The sequence below is a fragment of the Melospiza melodia genome, chromosome 22 (genome assembly GCF_035770615.1).
Source record: "Melospiza melodia melodia isolate bMelMel2 chromosome 22, bMelMel2.pri, whole genome shotgun sequence".
Taxonomy (NCBI): domain Eukaryota; kingdom Metazoa; phylum Chordata; class Aves; order Passeriformes; family Passerellidae; genus Melospiza; species Melospiza melodia.
Window position 1 is genome coordinate 9,436,711 of NC_086215.1, and position 15,453 is coordinate 9,452,163.

Sequence of the window (15,453 nt, forward strand, 5' to 3'; positions counted from 1 at the left end):
GGCGGGGAAACTGAGGCACGGGGGTGGGCTGGGTTATGGCCCGGGCACCGCCTCAGGGACGGATGAGGATGGGCCTGAGCGGGGCTGCAGCCTCAGGAACGGACGGTGCCGGGCCTGAGCGGGGCTGCAGCCTCAGGAATGGACGGTGCTGGGTCTGAGCCCTGTTACAGCCTCAGGAATAGACAATGCTGGGTCTGAGCCGTGTTACAGCCTCAGGGACGGACGGTGCCGGGCCTGAGCCCTGTTACAACCCAGGCACCGCCTCAGGTGATGGCCGAAAAGACTGGTTGGAAATAAAACACCACAAACTGGTGTCTACAGAGCAGGTATTTGTTTATTGCAGTGCTGGAGGCGAGGGGGATTTTCTCCACCTCACTCACTCACTCACTCACTCTTGTCGAGTGCTGTGGTTTATTTATACAGTAAGTATTCCTTGATGTTGCTATGTCATTAAATTAGCTCCAGCACTTATGTGATGATGTTATACATAATGTTATCTCGTGGTTATAAATAGTTTTTCTGTAGTGCCTTGTACCTCCCCAAGTTAGGTGTTCTTGAGGGTCTTCTTTGATGAAGGCTCAAGGTCTTCCTCTCATCTGAGCTTCTTAACTTTGTCCTCAGACCATGTGCAGTTATGGTGTTCCTTTGTCTTTCTGGATCTTACTGGTCAAAATTCTTTATTTTGTAGCTAATTTGCTTTAGATTTGCCAGTTTCTTGTTTGTACGTTCTCCTGCTTCCCAGTATAGCTACACTTGTCTGTTTCTGAGATTATTCACCTGGCAAGTTTCTGTTTATTTAAGCTTTAAGTAACTAGCTAACCATAGACTGGCTATTGCATTGTATAGAAAGTTATGATTCAGGTTATATAGATATAGAAAGTTATGATTCAGGTTGTATAAATATAAAAAGTTATGATTCAGGTTATATTGGTGTCCTTTACCTCAAGCTACATAAGCATCTTGTAACTTTGACCCGAGTTATATTAGCGTCACCTTTCTCCACCTCCTTGGTTAAGACCTTACAGGAGCGAGGGGTGAAAAAAGCAAATCCCTGTTTGATCTTCAGCTGCTTCTTCAGCTTTGAAGTGCTGCAGACACAGCCTTGGAGCTCATCTGTCTCTGTCTTTGATAATGCCACACAGCTGAAGAGTTTTGTGCTGTAACACCACTCAGGTCACAAAGATGCCAGGGAAACACTTGAAACAACATATCTGCTTGAAACACCTGAGTTTTTAGGGTGCTTTTACACTTGAAGGCTCTGTCATGCTCTTATTTATAATGCAGTCTGATACACAAAGCTTTGTCAATGTTATTTTCTTCATCATTCTGTGGAGCCTCTTTGGTTTTTTTTTTAAACCTCTGCAGATTTTGCTGTTTGCAGTAACACTGAAATATCCCCGTGAAAGAACTGCCTCCCCATGCCTGCAATCCCACGGGCCAGGGAAGAGGATGGTAAAGGGAAAAGCTCCTTCCTTGTGCCTTTCAGCACCTGGGAAATAATCAACATGCAATTATCTGCCCCTGTGCAAACATTGCACACACGTCACCCAGCGAGGGGAAGGAGTTTCACTGCTCCATTCCCAGGGCTGCAGGGAGATGGAAGCCTCTGTTTGCCCAAAAGCTGCCAGTGCAGTGATGGCTCCAAGTTTCCAACTCCTATTTAGCAGAGAAACTGCTTTTAAGGAGCATCAGCAAGATTTTTCCTGGGTGGTTTCTGGGAGGGAGGAACAGGAGCTCATGCCCTGAGGTGACTCTTTGAGCTGGAATGCTCCTGGCTCACTGCCAAGGGAGTGAAAATTCCTCAGAAAAATATTTTGAAAGGTGGTTTTGAAGCCCAAACATGCAAGAGTGTTAGGAGTGGAGAATGAGATAGCAGAGCTAAAACAAACATCTGTGCTGTGTGTACTGCTGATTAATAAGCACCAATTTCACCCTAATAACTTTGAATTGCAGATGGATTGAAGGCCAGGGGAATTGAATGCCCTGGAGCAGGGAAACCTCCCAAGGTTTGGGATCCCTTACTCACAGCAGATCCTTGGTAAGTGACTGACAGCAGCTAAATTAGTACTAATGAATAAGTCATTAATAAGGTGAGCTTTGAACCTTGGTAAACCACTGTTAAAACTTTATTGAATTCCATCAAATTTATTAAACTCTTGTCAAATTATTCTTTTCACTCAATAAAACATTGCTGCTTCTCTCTTTGGAGTGAGGTGCATTCCACTCAGCCACAACAGTTTTCTTTTAAAGCAAAGAATAAAATAAAACTCAGCATGGAGATACAAGTTTATTTCTGCAAGATCTGTTTTTACAAACTACAACCAGGCATTGTTTGTGCTCTTGCTTCCACATAATTCAGAGCATCTCAATTTTCAAGGGAAAAAAAGAAAACCTTGAAAAAGACAAACTTTTTAGATTCAGAAATTCAAGTTTTTCAGCTTTTAACTTTAAAACCCATGAAGCAACACAAAGATTTAAGAGGACATGGTGTGGGTTTCCTTCCCCCATCCCATTTCATCTCTTGACTGGAGAATTTTACCCTCAAAGCAGTGGCTGGTGCAGGGGAGGTTGTGCCTGTCTCACAAAATCCCAGTGCTTTATATCTCAGAGAGACAAAAGGCAGACACAGTTAAATATGGGAAATTTTCCTTTAAAATCCCTTGCTGAAAGTCACCTTCCAGACCCTCCAACAAGGCCTTTATTTCAAGCCATTGAAAGTTCTGGATTTTCAATAATGATTACTAGAACTGAAGAGGGAAATTGTCACTTATCAAAATGACCCTGAAAAAGCAGAGACCGAGTCTTCTTGCTTTACTGTCTAGTACAGCATATGGGAAATATAAACAAGCCTTACAAAGAATTTACACATACATTTTAAGGCTTTTTACATTAATTCAGTCAATTTACAAATAGTCACTTCAGGCAGAGAGTTAAAAGTATCATACAAAACACAAGTAAAACCTCCATCTTATTAAAATGGAGAAATTCTCCATGGCAAAATAAAAATATATATGTATGGATATATATATATACACACACTGGTTTGTCTCTGTATTCCAAATATTAAATACAACACTTTATATTACCTGTTTTGGTTAGCATGAAATGATGAATAATACTAGACAAAAGTCTTTTTTCTCTAGAAAGATTGAGAAAAGTGTAAGTCTGCATCAAAAATAAAAAATAAAATCAGTTGCTTTTAAGAATAAGATACCTGTTTAAAAAAAAAAACAACCCAGAAGTTGTGTTGTTTTCATCAACACAGATGTCTAAAGACTTGATTGTTACAGTTTTAAAAGCAAACTGAAAACCTTTTTCCAGTCCCATAAATTTAAAAAAAATAAAGTTCTGGAAACCAAGTTCATTCATGAAGGGAAAACAGCAGCTGTCACCTCCACCAAAAAAAAAAAAAAAGTATTTGGAGACATTTAGAAAGCAACTTGTATGCTTACATGAAATCTTCTAAAACCAGAGCTGATAATAAAAATAAAATAAATAAAATAAAATGTGGCACAAAAGCTCTCTTTAACTCCATCTTCAAGCTGAAACAGGACAATCAGAGGTGCCAACCCTGACTCTTCCCATTGCCAACAGCCTGGTACTGGCAGGTGATGAGCTGCACCCACTTTCAGCCAGTTAAATCTGCAAGTTAGGCATTGCTTTTAGGACTATCAATCAATTAATTAATCAATTAATTCATCACTCTCATCACTGGAGTCAAAAATGTCACTGAGCCTGAAAGCCTGCTGCTGCTGCTGCCTGGCTGCTGCATTGTCAACACTCCTGTGTTTCCTCTCTTCCTCCTTTAACTTTTCTTCAAGGTCTGGGAGTGTCTTTTCATACAGATAATCAATAATTTCTGTGAGAAAAAAGAAAAAAAAAAAAAGAGGTTTTAATTGGATCTGTAGAGGAACAGCATCTCAGACAGAAATTCTGCTGTTGTTAAATGCACAAAATCTCTGTATTGTTCTGATCACAGGGGCTGCAGGGAGATCAGGCATAACACAAACATGCAAAGAGAAATTAAAATATACACTCTTAAAGCTTTTCAAGCCAAGGTAGTAAAGAGAACAGTTTCATAAGCAATTGCATGAAGAGAACACAAAGTTATAAAAAAATTAGTAAAATAAGCATAAAGTCTAAGATTTTAGCCAATTAGGAAAAAATTGAACCAGAATGTGTATCCTGTGAGATTCAAGCCAAAGCCTTAAGGAGTACATGCAAACTGCTGGCATACTGACCAGAAAAAGTCCTTCTTTTCCAGAGGGGGACAAAAGACACTTTTAGCCTATAAAACTTTGATTGAACATAGCCTCTAGGAACATCTCTGCAAAGAGAAGAGTTCAAAGAATTAGTGGTGCAAGGAACTATCATAAAGCTTAATTGTTACTGAGTTATCCAGTCAAACCCCAGCTTAGATTTAGGTAGAAATGATGGAATTCAAATAATAATTAACCCATAATGTCAAATCATAATTTTTCCCATTAGTTGATGAACAGATACACAACACCCCAGTATTTGGAGCATAAAGGGTTTCAGATCTTGGCTTCCTGCTCAATGCTATGCCAGGATATGCAACTGTAATTGTAATGTTTCATGTTTCCAAACTGAACATTTCCTACAGTTGTAAAGGTATCAGAACTTTGATTCCTCTGCTTTCACTGCCCTTTGTATCCATAAAAAGAAAAGAAGGGAGGTTTACCCAATAGCATTACTGAGCTCATCCCAGTTTACTTCACTGGCATCCTCTGCTTTTGTTTCATACAACCTGTGAATGTGAGACAGAAGCAGTTTGCAAGCAGAATTCAAGACATCATTCAGTGCTCCCAGCTCCCCCAGTCAAAAATTACAGGACATTTTGTCCACAGAATGAATGATTACAAAAACATGTAATCATCAAGCTGCAAGCAGGCTGTTCTCACCCTGCCAACTTTTATAAGCACAGCTCAAACAGTGGGAGATAAAAAACATCCCAGTGCTCAGCACTGTACCTTTTAATAAGGGTGATCTTGGTCCTTAATCCATTGGTCCCTCTGTACAACTTCTGCCCTCTGGTCAATTTTCTTGTTAAAACTGAATTCCTTTAAAAACACACAAAAACAAGTTTCTATCATTTCAAGAAATTCCAAGCATAAAGATGCAGCTGCTGTCACAGAGAGGCAATGTTCTGCCAAGTGACAGGGGGGATTGAAGGGACACAGTCACCAATAGAAATAATGGTCTTATTTTACTATGAATATTAAGGTAACAAAAAAGTAAAATGATACATTCAATAAAACTATACACTTAGCTTTAACAAAAAGCAAAAATAAGAGTGCACTAATCATTACTATATGAGAGAAAGGATAGTGATTGAGAAAGATACATCACCAATTACTTCAATATTTTACCATCATCCAGATCCTGTCACTGGGCAGCCCCATTTCACAGGCAGGGCCTGGAGAATCCTTCCCAGCAACTGGAAAATCCTCCACAGTGTGTCCAGCCCTAGGTGAGGTCTCCAAATTCACCCCAAAAGTGGGTCCCAAATCAGCAAGTCAAAGTGACTTGATTGTATTTTTAGCACAGAACACCTGGATGTGATGGCACACTTCCCAACCAGCAGGGGCCCAGGCCTTGGCTGGGAGAGTTTCCCCTAAAATACCTACAAAGAAACTATTCCTGTCAGTTGGGAAAGTCTCTCAAAATGATACATTTCTTGCAGATAACTACACAAGGTTATGTGAAAGTGTCTGAAGCAGCTGGTTTGGTGTTAAAAAGCTGGCACAAGAGTCTCAATCATCTATTTTTGGCTAAATAAATCTGCTGGTGTTAGTCACAATGCCCAGGGTTCAGCATGTAAGTCAGCTCTGCTGCTCAGGCCTCTCACACCAGGCAGAAATCAGGCTTTGCTATCACAGCAAACAGAACTTGCTGTAATAGCAAGGAGTTATTTCTCTCAGATTCATCTGCAATGCCTCTTCTCTGCTCTGAAATCTCTTACCTGTCCTACCAAAGGATCATCATGGTACAAAACACAGGATTTGCAGAATAAACACACCCCAGTACAGATTTTACCATCCCAGTTTAGCCAAGCCCTCACCATTTCTGTTTGCATTGTCTCCAGTATCGACTTCCCACTCTGGCTTCAATCTCAGTCCATGGCAGTGCCTGGTACAGCTGCTCACGCTCAATCCACAGGTCTGAGTCTGGCTGCTCCAGGGAGGAAAGAGAATTTGCATTTTCTGCTGTCAGTTTTCTCCTCAGCACATCCTTCACTGCACTCATTAACTTCTGGGTCTCTTCCTCTGTCCACGGACCATAGTTAATAGCTACAATTGAAAAGCCACCAGGTTAAGGCATAATTTATCACGAATGATTAAGGAAAAAAAGGCAAAAGAAAAAATGTTTCACTTTGCATGACTTTTATTTATGGCACCAACTTCTTAACACATGTCCTAGAAACACTTCTGCATACCAAGCTTGAGAGTTCAGCCCAAACGCTAAAGAACAGTTTGATCTCCAGTTGTTCTTTTTAAACCTGGCAGCCAAATTCCTTCTGCCCTCCCCATAAAATCCTCTTTTTTAGATGTCAGTTCTGTTAATGAAGAGTTGTAAGTGTTCCATATTTTCCCCATTTTCTTTCAGAGATCTTTCTTAACCATTCTACATGAAAATACAATCAGTGGTGTGAAGAAGAGGACCATCACTACAAATCAATTAATTAATTAAAGACCCCACACTTGAAGGACTTTTAGGGTACCTACATTGTACAGTTCAAATAACATTACACAAAATGAATTCTCTTAAAATTCCATACCTGACTTGATTTCAGAGAATTTCATAGCAACTGAGAGGTTGGAACGGGACATCAACTCAGAAATCTTCTTCCAATCATTGCCATGCAGAGCTTGATACTTCTTTAATTTTTCTTTTTCTTCTTTAGTATACCTGGTTGAGGAAATGGGCACAGCTTCAGCTGTAATTTCAAATCATTTCAATCTCTTAAAGAGCTGTAACACCTGCAGGTGATCAGTGTTAATCATCAAGTCATTTTAGAACAGAGGAATCAGTAAGGGAAAATGAGTTATCAATTAAGTGACAGTAACTGGCACAAATGGGAGAGAGGATTTTCATTTGAATCAATTTTTAATTTACAAATAATCAACACAGACCAATATTAGCATTCAGAAACACTTTTTAAGTATTCCCTTACCTTCCTTTATAATTATTTGGGTCAAATATCTTCCTTGCTCGATAATAAATCAGCCTCCAGGGCCGGGGAATGCCCTCAGCTGGAAGGGAAAGGATCATTTTTAACAAACATTTCTAACAGTGGTGAGGCCACAATGAAACAAACCCCAAAACCCAACACCACACATTTTCATGGCCATGCTGCCAACAACAGATTCTTTCCACTCAGCAGCTACAAACTGCATGGGCTGGCTGTGCATTTGATCCAGGTGTGATTAAATTTAACTGGCATGATGCTGAACACTGCCTTAAAGAGAGACATGAGACCAGGCAGGAGCTGAGCAGACCCTGGGTGTCACAGACTGTCCCAAATGGGAAAAGCAGGCACTGGGGGCAGCAGCAAAAACCAAATGAAGATGCCCAGAGACCAATCCCTGGGAACACACAACCACCTTGGGCAGCAGTGCCCAGCACAGGGGACTGCAAGGCACAGAAATAATGAGACTTTGTGCCAAATCTTCCCAGCCCAGGAGCAAACTCCCAGCCTGGAATGAAAGTCAGCACCAGGGAAATTGTGCCAATGCAGAGGGAAGGATTGTGTGTCTGAAATAACCACAGAGGAACAAAGCTGTAGTTTGATCTCAGCATCCTGATCCATGACAGGCTGCCCTTTACTCTGCCTTGCCTGAGATGCCACCAAACACACAGAATAAAGCTCCTAGGGCACTGAGGAGCTCCCCAGCTCTTGGAAAACTGGCATGGCTCAGTTTTCTCCACCCCCGTCAATCCTGCACCTGCCCCCTATTTATTGGTGACAGTTTCAGACAGGACTTAATCACTCACAGCTGCCATTAGTAACCTTAATTATAGTTTAGCAAATAATGCACTTAAAGCCATAAAGCCCAAATGCAAGTTTGGAAGTCTTTACTGGTCTTGACCACATTTTATCTTCCTATCTGAGACCAGATAATAAGAACAGTGGACAGTGCAGATTATCAACTACACCATGTCAGCAGCTTCTTTTCTCACCAAATTTAGCAACATCAGTGCTTTTAACAAAAATTATTTTACAGAACATACCATGATATCACCAGCTTGTAGAATGCAACATTCAGCTGTCTGAAAAACTTAAATACTCACAGATTTTCTCACAAAAGTGATGTTCTGTTTTCAGGCGATGGATGGTGTCTTTATCACTTGGATACCTCGAGGTAAACAAAAGTTTTTCAGCACTGTCTATTCCAGTAAGTGCTAAGAACTCTTCAACATTTTTCCTGATTTGTTTATTTTCCTTCTGGGTAAATCTGCCAAACCTGACAGCAATACCTAAAATATAGAAAGGTTTTAAAAAAAAACAAGTCAAACATCAAGTACCATCTCTTGCACATTTCAGGTATCAACAAATTCAGAGGGGAAAAGAGAAAAGTGAAAGAGACCAAACCAGCTGGGAAATCAGCAATTAACACACAAGTTTGGACTGAAATTTGCCAATGTGGAAGCAGATGCTACAAACCAGAGAAACAGAAAATCAGTCAATGGAATGAAGTGAACCAGACTGTGGGTGCAACAGACATGGCACTGTTCAAACACTGTCACAGCTACACAGTCCTTCCTCACTGCAAGAGGATTTCAGAGAGCTCACCCTGCTTTTTAAACTCCTTAAACCTCATTAGGTCTCTTCCAGCCATTTTCTTGATTGAACTGTCTGATATATTCTTCACATGAGGAATAAACTCTTCCAGTTCTTGCCTTACAGCATCCAAATCCATAAATAAACTCGTGACAGAGTCCAGGCCTTCCTCACAATCCACACTGACCTCATCATCATAGGCTGCCAGCTCAGCAAAGGAATCGTTCTGGTGCTTTTCGTGTGAGGCCAAGGCTTTTGGTGTCCTGATATTAAAAAAAAGACAAAAAAACCACAAAATAAAATACACCACTAGAACTCCAAGCCAGAGATGTTATTATCTCTACCATTAAAAGAATGAACATATTCAATTATTACAGAACAAAAAATACTTCACACATCCACTGCCTTGCATTTCTAACCTTTTAACATAATAATTGTAATTTATTTCCAAATTTCTGTACTTACAATAATCAAGGAGCTTTCTGAAGTTCTGAAAATCCACAAAACTCTCACACATGGGCATACTGAAGAAATAATGTCTCTTGCTAGCACTGGCCCACACATTTTTTCCATCTGTCTCTTACTACTGCTCCTGTTTTGTTTTCTAGACACTGCAAAGGCATCAAGAACTACTTACATGAGCATTTATTTGCAGAGAACATTCAATTGTTTAGCTGACCTTACTTGGTGCACATGGTCACTATAAATATCAATTTTAACAAGTTAAATCCTTTTCTTTGCCCCCCACTAAATGGGGATTGTTTGTAGGTAAGTTATTTGTATACCTATGGTTTTAAAAGAGGAAAGAGCCTACAATGAAGTGTTCTTAAAAATTGTTGTTGGATCTCCACAAGCAAACTGAGGTTTTAAAGTTGGTCTCCAACATCACAAATGCTGTGTAAATTCAAAGTTTTTCTCTAAAACACACACAAAACAGAATGATGAAAAACCTGGAGGGCAGATAACAAAAGGAAGGAAAAAACCCCACAAAGAAAAGCTGAACTCACATCACATCAGAGTCTGAAGAGCTGTCGTCCATGACATAAGCACTGCTCTTGTAGGGCTGTTTAGCAGGTGCTGGAGGCCTCTCAGCTGGCCCAGCTGCTTTACTGGGGGTGGAGAAGCCTGCAGGGAGCTCCATGGAGCCCTCAGTGATGGCAGAGGCAGCATCAGAGCCTCCATCCTCCCCTGCAGGGCAAGGCCACCCCCCGTGCTGCCCTGGGGGTGACAGCGGTGCCTCAGCTGCTCCCTCTGTGTCCCCCTGGCCCTCTCTCCTCTTCTTCCTCTTCTTTTTGGGTTTCTCTTTGTGGCCCTTGCTGTGCTCCTCACAGGGAGGCAGCTCACACAGCTCATCATCCTCTCCAGGATGCTTCTCTTTCCTTTTCTTCTTGAGCTTTTTAAAATAAACATAATCAGCAGCCCCCTGCTGGCAGTCGTCATTCACAGAGACACAGCTGACATCGCTGAGCTCGTGGCTGCTGTCCTTCCTCTTCCTCTTCTTCCTCGGGGAAGCAGCTGCTCCAGTGCCATTGCTGATCTCGTGTTCCACCTTCCCAAAGTATTTATCCCGCAGAGTCTGCTGCTTCCCGCTCTTTTTTTTCAGTTTTTTCTTCTTTTCCCTGCCCTCCCCAGCCTGTGCTGCTGTATCTTCGAAGAGCACTAGGGAAGCCTGGCCAGGCTCTCCATCTTCCACACTTTCAGCATTTTCGTGGTTGTTGCTGGACTCAATTGGTTTCCTCTTCTTTTTCTTCTTCTTGACAGAATCCTGGACTTGAAAATCACCTGCATGTGCTGCGTCTTTCATTTTTTCTCTCTAAAGTAAAAGAGAGGAGTTTTAGTGGAGTGTTGTCATTTATACACTGGTTTTGTTTAAAACAAAACACCCCCCCAAAAAAAAACCAACAAAAAGCACAAAACCCACCCAAAACCTTAACAACTAAAACCTCCACTTTTTCTTACACTCTTACTTTTCAATCCAGTTAGTTTTGTAAAGTGCCTAGGAAAAGCTGGTGCCTTCTTTGCCAAACAGATGAGCATCACAGCTGTCCCCAGCCTTTAAAGTGCTTTCCTACAACAACAAGAAACACTTTTAATAAATTCAATAAATATTAGCTTTAATTTTGAATGGCTGAGCAAGTTCGGACTAGTATGTTCAGCTTTCAGCACCGAAACAGCACCAAGCTAAAAGCAACAAAGAAACACGAGACTGATCAGCACTAAACCCCAAATTCCCTGATGAGGCGTGTCTGAGGGGCCGAGCTCAGCCCTGCCGGGAGGATTCGGGCACACAGAGCGGACAGGAAGCATTTTGAGCACATTTTCTACACCCAGCACGTACAAAACACTCACCGCGCAACACCCCGGGGCACGTCTGAAACACGTGCCCTTGAATTTCGCATTCCCAGGGCAGCTCGCACCGCCGGCCGGTCCCGGCCATCCCCTCCCCGCCAGCGAGGGGAACGCGCGGCCCCGAAAGCTCCGCGGGGCTCAAAGCACAGCTCGGCCCGAGGCCCAGACACCGAGAAACCCCGGCTGAGCGCGGCCGGGCCGGACCCCGCCGCTCCGGGGCTACCGAGGGAGGCTCCCCGCGCTCCCCAAGCGCTCCCGGCAGCCGCGGGCTGTGAGGAGCCCGCGATCCCCCCCGGCCCCGCCGCCCCTTTAGCGCTCCCGGTGCCGCCGGGCCTCCCGTTACCTCCACGCGGTGTGCGCCCGCGCCGCCGGCACCCCGCGCCCCGCGCCCGGCCCATCCGTTCCGCCGGCGGAAGCGGCCCCAGCCGGAGCCATTAGAGCGGCGCACCGCTTGTTGCCTGGAGACGGACGCCGCCGCGCGAGCCGCGAGTTCGGTGGGAGAACCCCCGGCACCGGCAGCGACACCGGCACCGGGCCGTGCAGAGAGCCCGGGATCGGCACCGACACCGGCACCGGGCCGTGCAGAGAGCCCGGGATCGGCACCGACACCGGCAGCGACACCGGCACCGGGCCGTGCAGAGAGCCCGGGATCGGCACCGACACCGGCAGCGACACCGGCACCGGGCCGTGCAGAGAGCCCGGGATCGGCACCGACACCGGCACCGACACCGGGCCGTGCAGAGAGCCCGGGATCGGCACCGACGCCGGCAGCGACACCGGCACCGGGCCGTGCAGAGAGCCCGGGATCGGCACCGACACCGGCAGCGACACCGGCACCGGGCCGTGCAGAGACCCGCGGGACTGCCGAGACAGCCCCGGCACCGGGCCGTGCAGAGACCCCGGGATCGGGATCAGCACCGGCACCGGGCCGTGCAGAGAGCCCGGGATCGGCACCGACACCGGCACCGGGCCGTGCAGAGAGCCCGGGATCGGCACCGACACCGGCAGCGACACCGGCACCGGGCCGTGCAGAGAGCCCCGAATCGGGATCGGCACCGGCACTGGGCCGTGCAGAGACCCCCGAGATCGGGACCGGCACCGGGACCAGGGCCTTGCAGAAAGCCCCGGGATCGGCACCGGCACGGCCGAAACATCCCCAGCACCGGCACCGGGACAGCCGAGACTCCCCCTCGACGCCCGGATCGGGACCGGGGCCGCCCAGAGCCGCCCGGGCCGGTAGCGCCATGGCGGGCGGCAGAGCGGGGCCCCGGCGGCAGCCCATGAGCTTGGCCGAGGCGGGCCCGGGCACGGAGAACGAGCGGCTGGGGCTGGTCCGGCTCAGCATGCTGCGGAACCCGCTCATCATCAAGGTGAGCCCCGCCACCCCCGCGATCCCTGTCCCCTCCCCATCCCCATGGCCGCCTCCCATCCCACAGCCCCCGGGGAGGGTGAGGGATCACGGTCACCCCGGGCAGCTCCACAGCAGAAAAGCTCCCCCTTAAAGCCGTTAAATCAGTTTTTTCCACCCCATACTGGTTTGTATAACAAGGAAATTGTGTTTCCCCGCTGCTCCTTAATGAGCGCTCTGCAGCCGGTGATGGGCACAGAGCGGGATGGGCTCTCCCTGCCAGGGTTTTCCCGAGTCCCAAGGTCTGGGAAGCACTCGGGGACAGGGACTGAGATGTCACTGGGGCTGCTTTTCATCCCCAGATACAGCAGAGGGGTCCTGGGGTTTGTGTCACACAAACTGCACCCACCTAAATCACACTGCCCTTGGAAGGGGAGCCCAGGGCGGTTTGGAGGAGTCCAAGGAATACCTGGCACTCAGCACCCTGCTCTGGGACACAAGGTGCTGATGGGTCACAGGCTGGACTCGATGATTTTGGGGGTCTTTTCCACCCTAAGTGAATCTGTGGTTCTGTAATTCGCATTTTTAAACCTGCTCTGGAGGTTCTGCTCTGTAGGAGCATCAGGGGGTAGGATGGTAGGGACGGACGGAAATGAGAGATCTCTGAAGCCAGGTTGTGGAAATTGGGGTTTATTGCAAAGGGCCTGGGTGCAGGGCCCTGCTGGGGGCTGCCAGCCACAGCTCAGAGCAGGCTGAGAGAAGAGAGGGGTAGAGAGGATGAGAGGGTGAGAGAGAAAGGGAGTAAAAAAGGTAAGAGCGTAAAAGAGTAAGAGAGTGAGATTCTCATTACAATCCAATAAATCTTCTTCTGTGTTGAACATTCTGATTCTCACTAACCAATCTAGTACAATGCACAAATCCTATAGCATTTACATACAGCCTGTAAGAATCCTTACATTACCGTACTGTGTTACATTTTAAACCCTAAAAACTTTTCTTTGGGCCCCTTCTGCCAAGCTGTAGGGTCTGCTCTGACCCTTGGGCCTGTCTGCAAGCAGAGGGTGTTGTTCCATCAAAAGGGGATTACCTTCAGCTGGCCATGCCATTGTTTCCCATTTGTTCAGTAACTGAGGGATCTCAAACCTTGCCTTCACTTCAATCTCGCTTATATTCTCAAAATCTTTTGCCAGGCAATCATATTTATAAGGCTTTCCTGTTTCATCTTCCCCAGCACTGCTCTCTTCCCAAACTCGCGGCACGTCTCATTTCGTTATTCCCACTGCCATCCGAGCTGGGCGTGCGGCTCACAAAGCTTTAATTATTTCACTTTGGTTAATCATTTCCCTTCGGTTCGGTTCCTGCCCCTCGCCCCCCGGCCGGGCCCGGCTGTCCCGGCAGCCGCTGCAGTGCCGCTCTGGGCCGCTGGGTGGCGCTCGCGGAACGGCAGCGAGCGAGGCCCGAGCCCGCCCGCGCTCCCTCACGGGCCCCGAGCGCTCCCCGAGCCCTTCCCGGCCGCAATTCCGCCTCCCAAACCTCGTTTTCTCCGCATAAACCGGGCCTTTCCAGCCCGGGATCGGCCCTCCGGAATCGCGTCTGGCACCGGCAGGCTTGGGAGTTGGTAAAATTCGAGAATTTGGAGTGTCACTAGAAATGTGAGGCTTTTAATTGTTTTATAATTGTTTTATAACTCTAAAAATCTATTGGGGGATTTTGTCAGGCATAGGAAAAAAAAGCAGGTTGTACATCAGAACTCGCTTGTTCAAATCCACACTTTCTGCTTTCTTCCTTTCCTCTGGATCCCCGACGTTTGATGGGAAGGAGAACCCTTGCAGAGCATCCTGGCACTGGGAGTTCTGAGCAATTTTAAATGAATGCTTTAATAAATTAAGAGACAATCTGGATTTCTGCAATCTGGTGGAACTAAACTTGGAGCAAGTTTTAGGAGGAAAAGGTGGTGTTGAATTTCAGTATTCTGGATGATTTCTGTTTTCTCAAGGCTTCATTGCCGGAGGGTTTGTGCTGGTAGGGATGCGAGGAGATTTGCATCCGCCTGGTGCAATCCTGAGCATGGAGTAAGCAGGGTGAGAACAGGGACACTTTGACTCTTGGAACCAGCAGAAATTGCACTTCAGGCTGTGTTCTGCTGGAGTTTGTGCAGCAAACTTCTGCCACCCACACTGCCCTTCCTCCTCCTCCTCCTCCTCCTCCTGCTTCTCCCAGCAATCACAAACATCTCTTGGAATCTCCTCCTCCCCAGGACAGCCCTGGGGACTCTGGAGAGGGTGGCCAGCAGGTGCCAGCCCTGAAGGACACAGAGAAGGTTTAGGAGAAAAGGGCAGAAGGTTTGGAGCCAAGTGCAGCTTGCAGGAGTGCTGCTGGCAGCCAAGGGAGGGCATGAGGAGCACGCAGCTCCAGCAGCTGCCAGGGAGGGTCTCTGGGCAGCAAACGCACAAAAACCTGAGGCCAGTGGAGATGGATGGGACACTTAGTCCCTGATCCTCCTCCAGATAGCACTTGGACCCCAAAACACTATTGCAAGTGTGACAAATCTACTCTGCAGCAGCCAAAGGACATCCTTCTTTCTCTCTGAGTTATTTTATGTATGTTCTGATTATGGTATCAGATATCCAAGCAAGATCCCTGCCCAGGCTGAGCCTCCTGCCTCACTCTGCACAGCCCCAGCTTCCCCACAGGATCTGTCCACACAATCTTATGTATGGACATATAAAATCATCATCTTCTCACATAAACATTTCTAGGGATGAATGCTCTGTTTCTCTGCTAGAATGTACGTTGTGTTTTAATTAATCAAGGAGTTAATTTAGTTATCAGTACGTATTTGCTGGCAGCATAAAACTGAGGAGAGCATTTCATCTACTGATGCCAGTAAAAATCTGAGCAAAGCATTTTTGGTCTGTTTTCACCAGTAAAAGCCTTAGCCAAGCACTTTTCC

General features: G+C 46.2%; 2 protein-coding genes across 3 annotated transcripts in view; one reads left to right on the forward strand and one right to left on the reverse strand.

Annotated features, from left to right (window-relative positions):
- Nucleotides 1-2,104: 2,104 nt before the first annotated feature.
- On the reverse strand, nt 2,105-11,547 carry TTF1 (transcription termination factor 1). 2 transcript variants are annotated; one of them, XM_063174390.1, is made up of 12 exons: nt 11,496-11,547; nt 10,771-10,871; nt 9,811-10,616; nt 8,816-9,066; nt 8,314-8,499; nt 7,196-7,274; nt 6,800-6,930; nt 6,083-6,311; nt 4,992-5,081; nt 4,703-4,768; nt 4,242-4,327; nt 2,105-3,859 (listed from the first exon to the last, which is right to left on the reverse strand). In XM_063174390.1, exons 3-12 carry the CDS (start codon nt 10,605-10,607, stop codon nt 3,684-3,686), a joined length of 2,091 nt encoding a protein of 696 aa, XP_063030460.1. In that variant the 5' UTR covers nt 10,608-10,616; nt 10,771-10,871; nt 11,496-11,547; the 3' UTR covers nt 2,105-3,683. The 2 variants fall into 2 exon arrangements, with proteins under 2 accessions (XP_063030460.1, XP_063030461.1); XM_063174391.1 differs by lacking the exon at nt 11,496-11,547 and adding an exon at nt 11,153-11,264.
- Nucleotides 11,548-12,224: 677 nt separating this feature from the next.
- Nucleotides 12,225-15,453, forward strand: part of CFAP77 (cilia and flagella associated protein 77) — a 59,147-nt gene continuing 55,918 nt past the window's right edge. Inside the window, exon 1 of the mRNA XM_063174393.1 lies at nt 12,225-12,522. Within this exon, the coding sequence (XP_063030463.1) occupies nt 12,397-12,522 (126 nt within the window). The 5' untranslated portion in view covers nt 12,225-12,396. The remainder of the gene's footprint in view (nt 12,523-15,453) is intronic.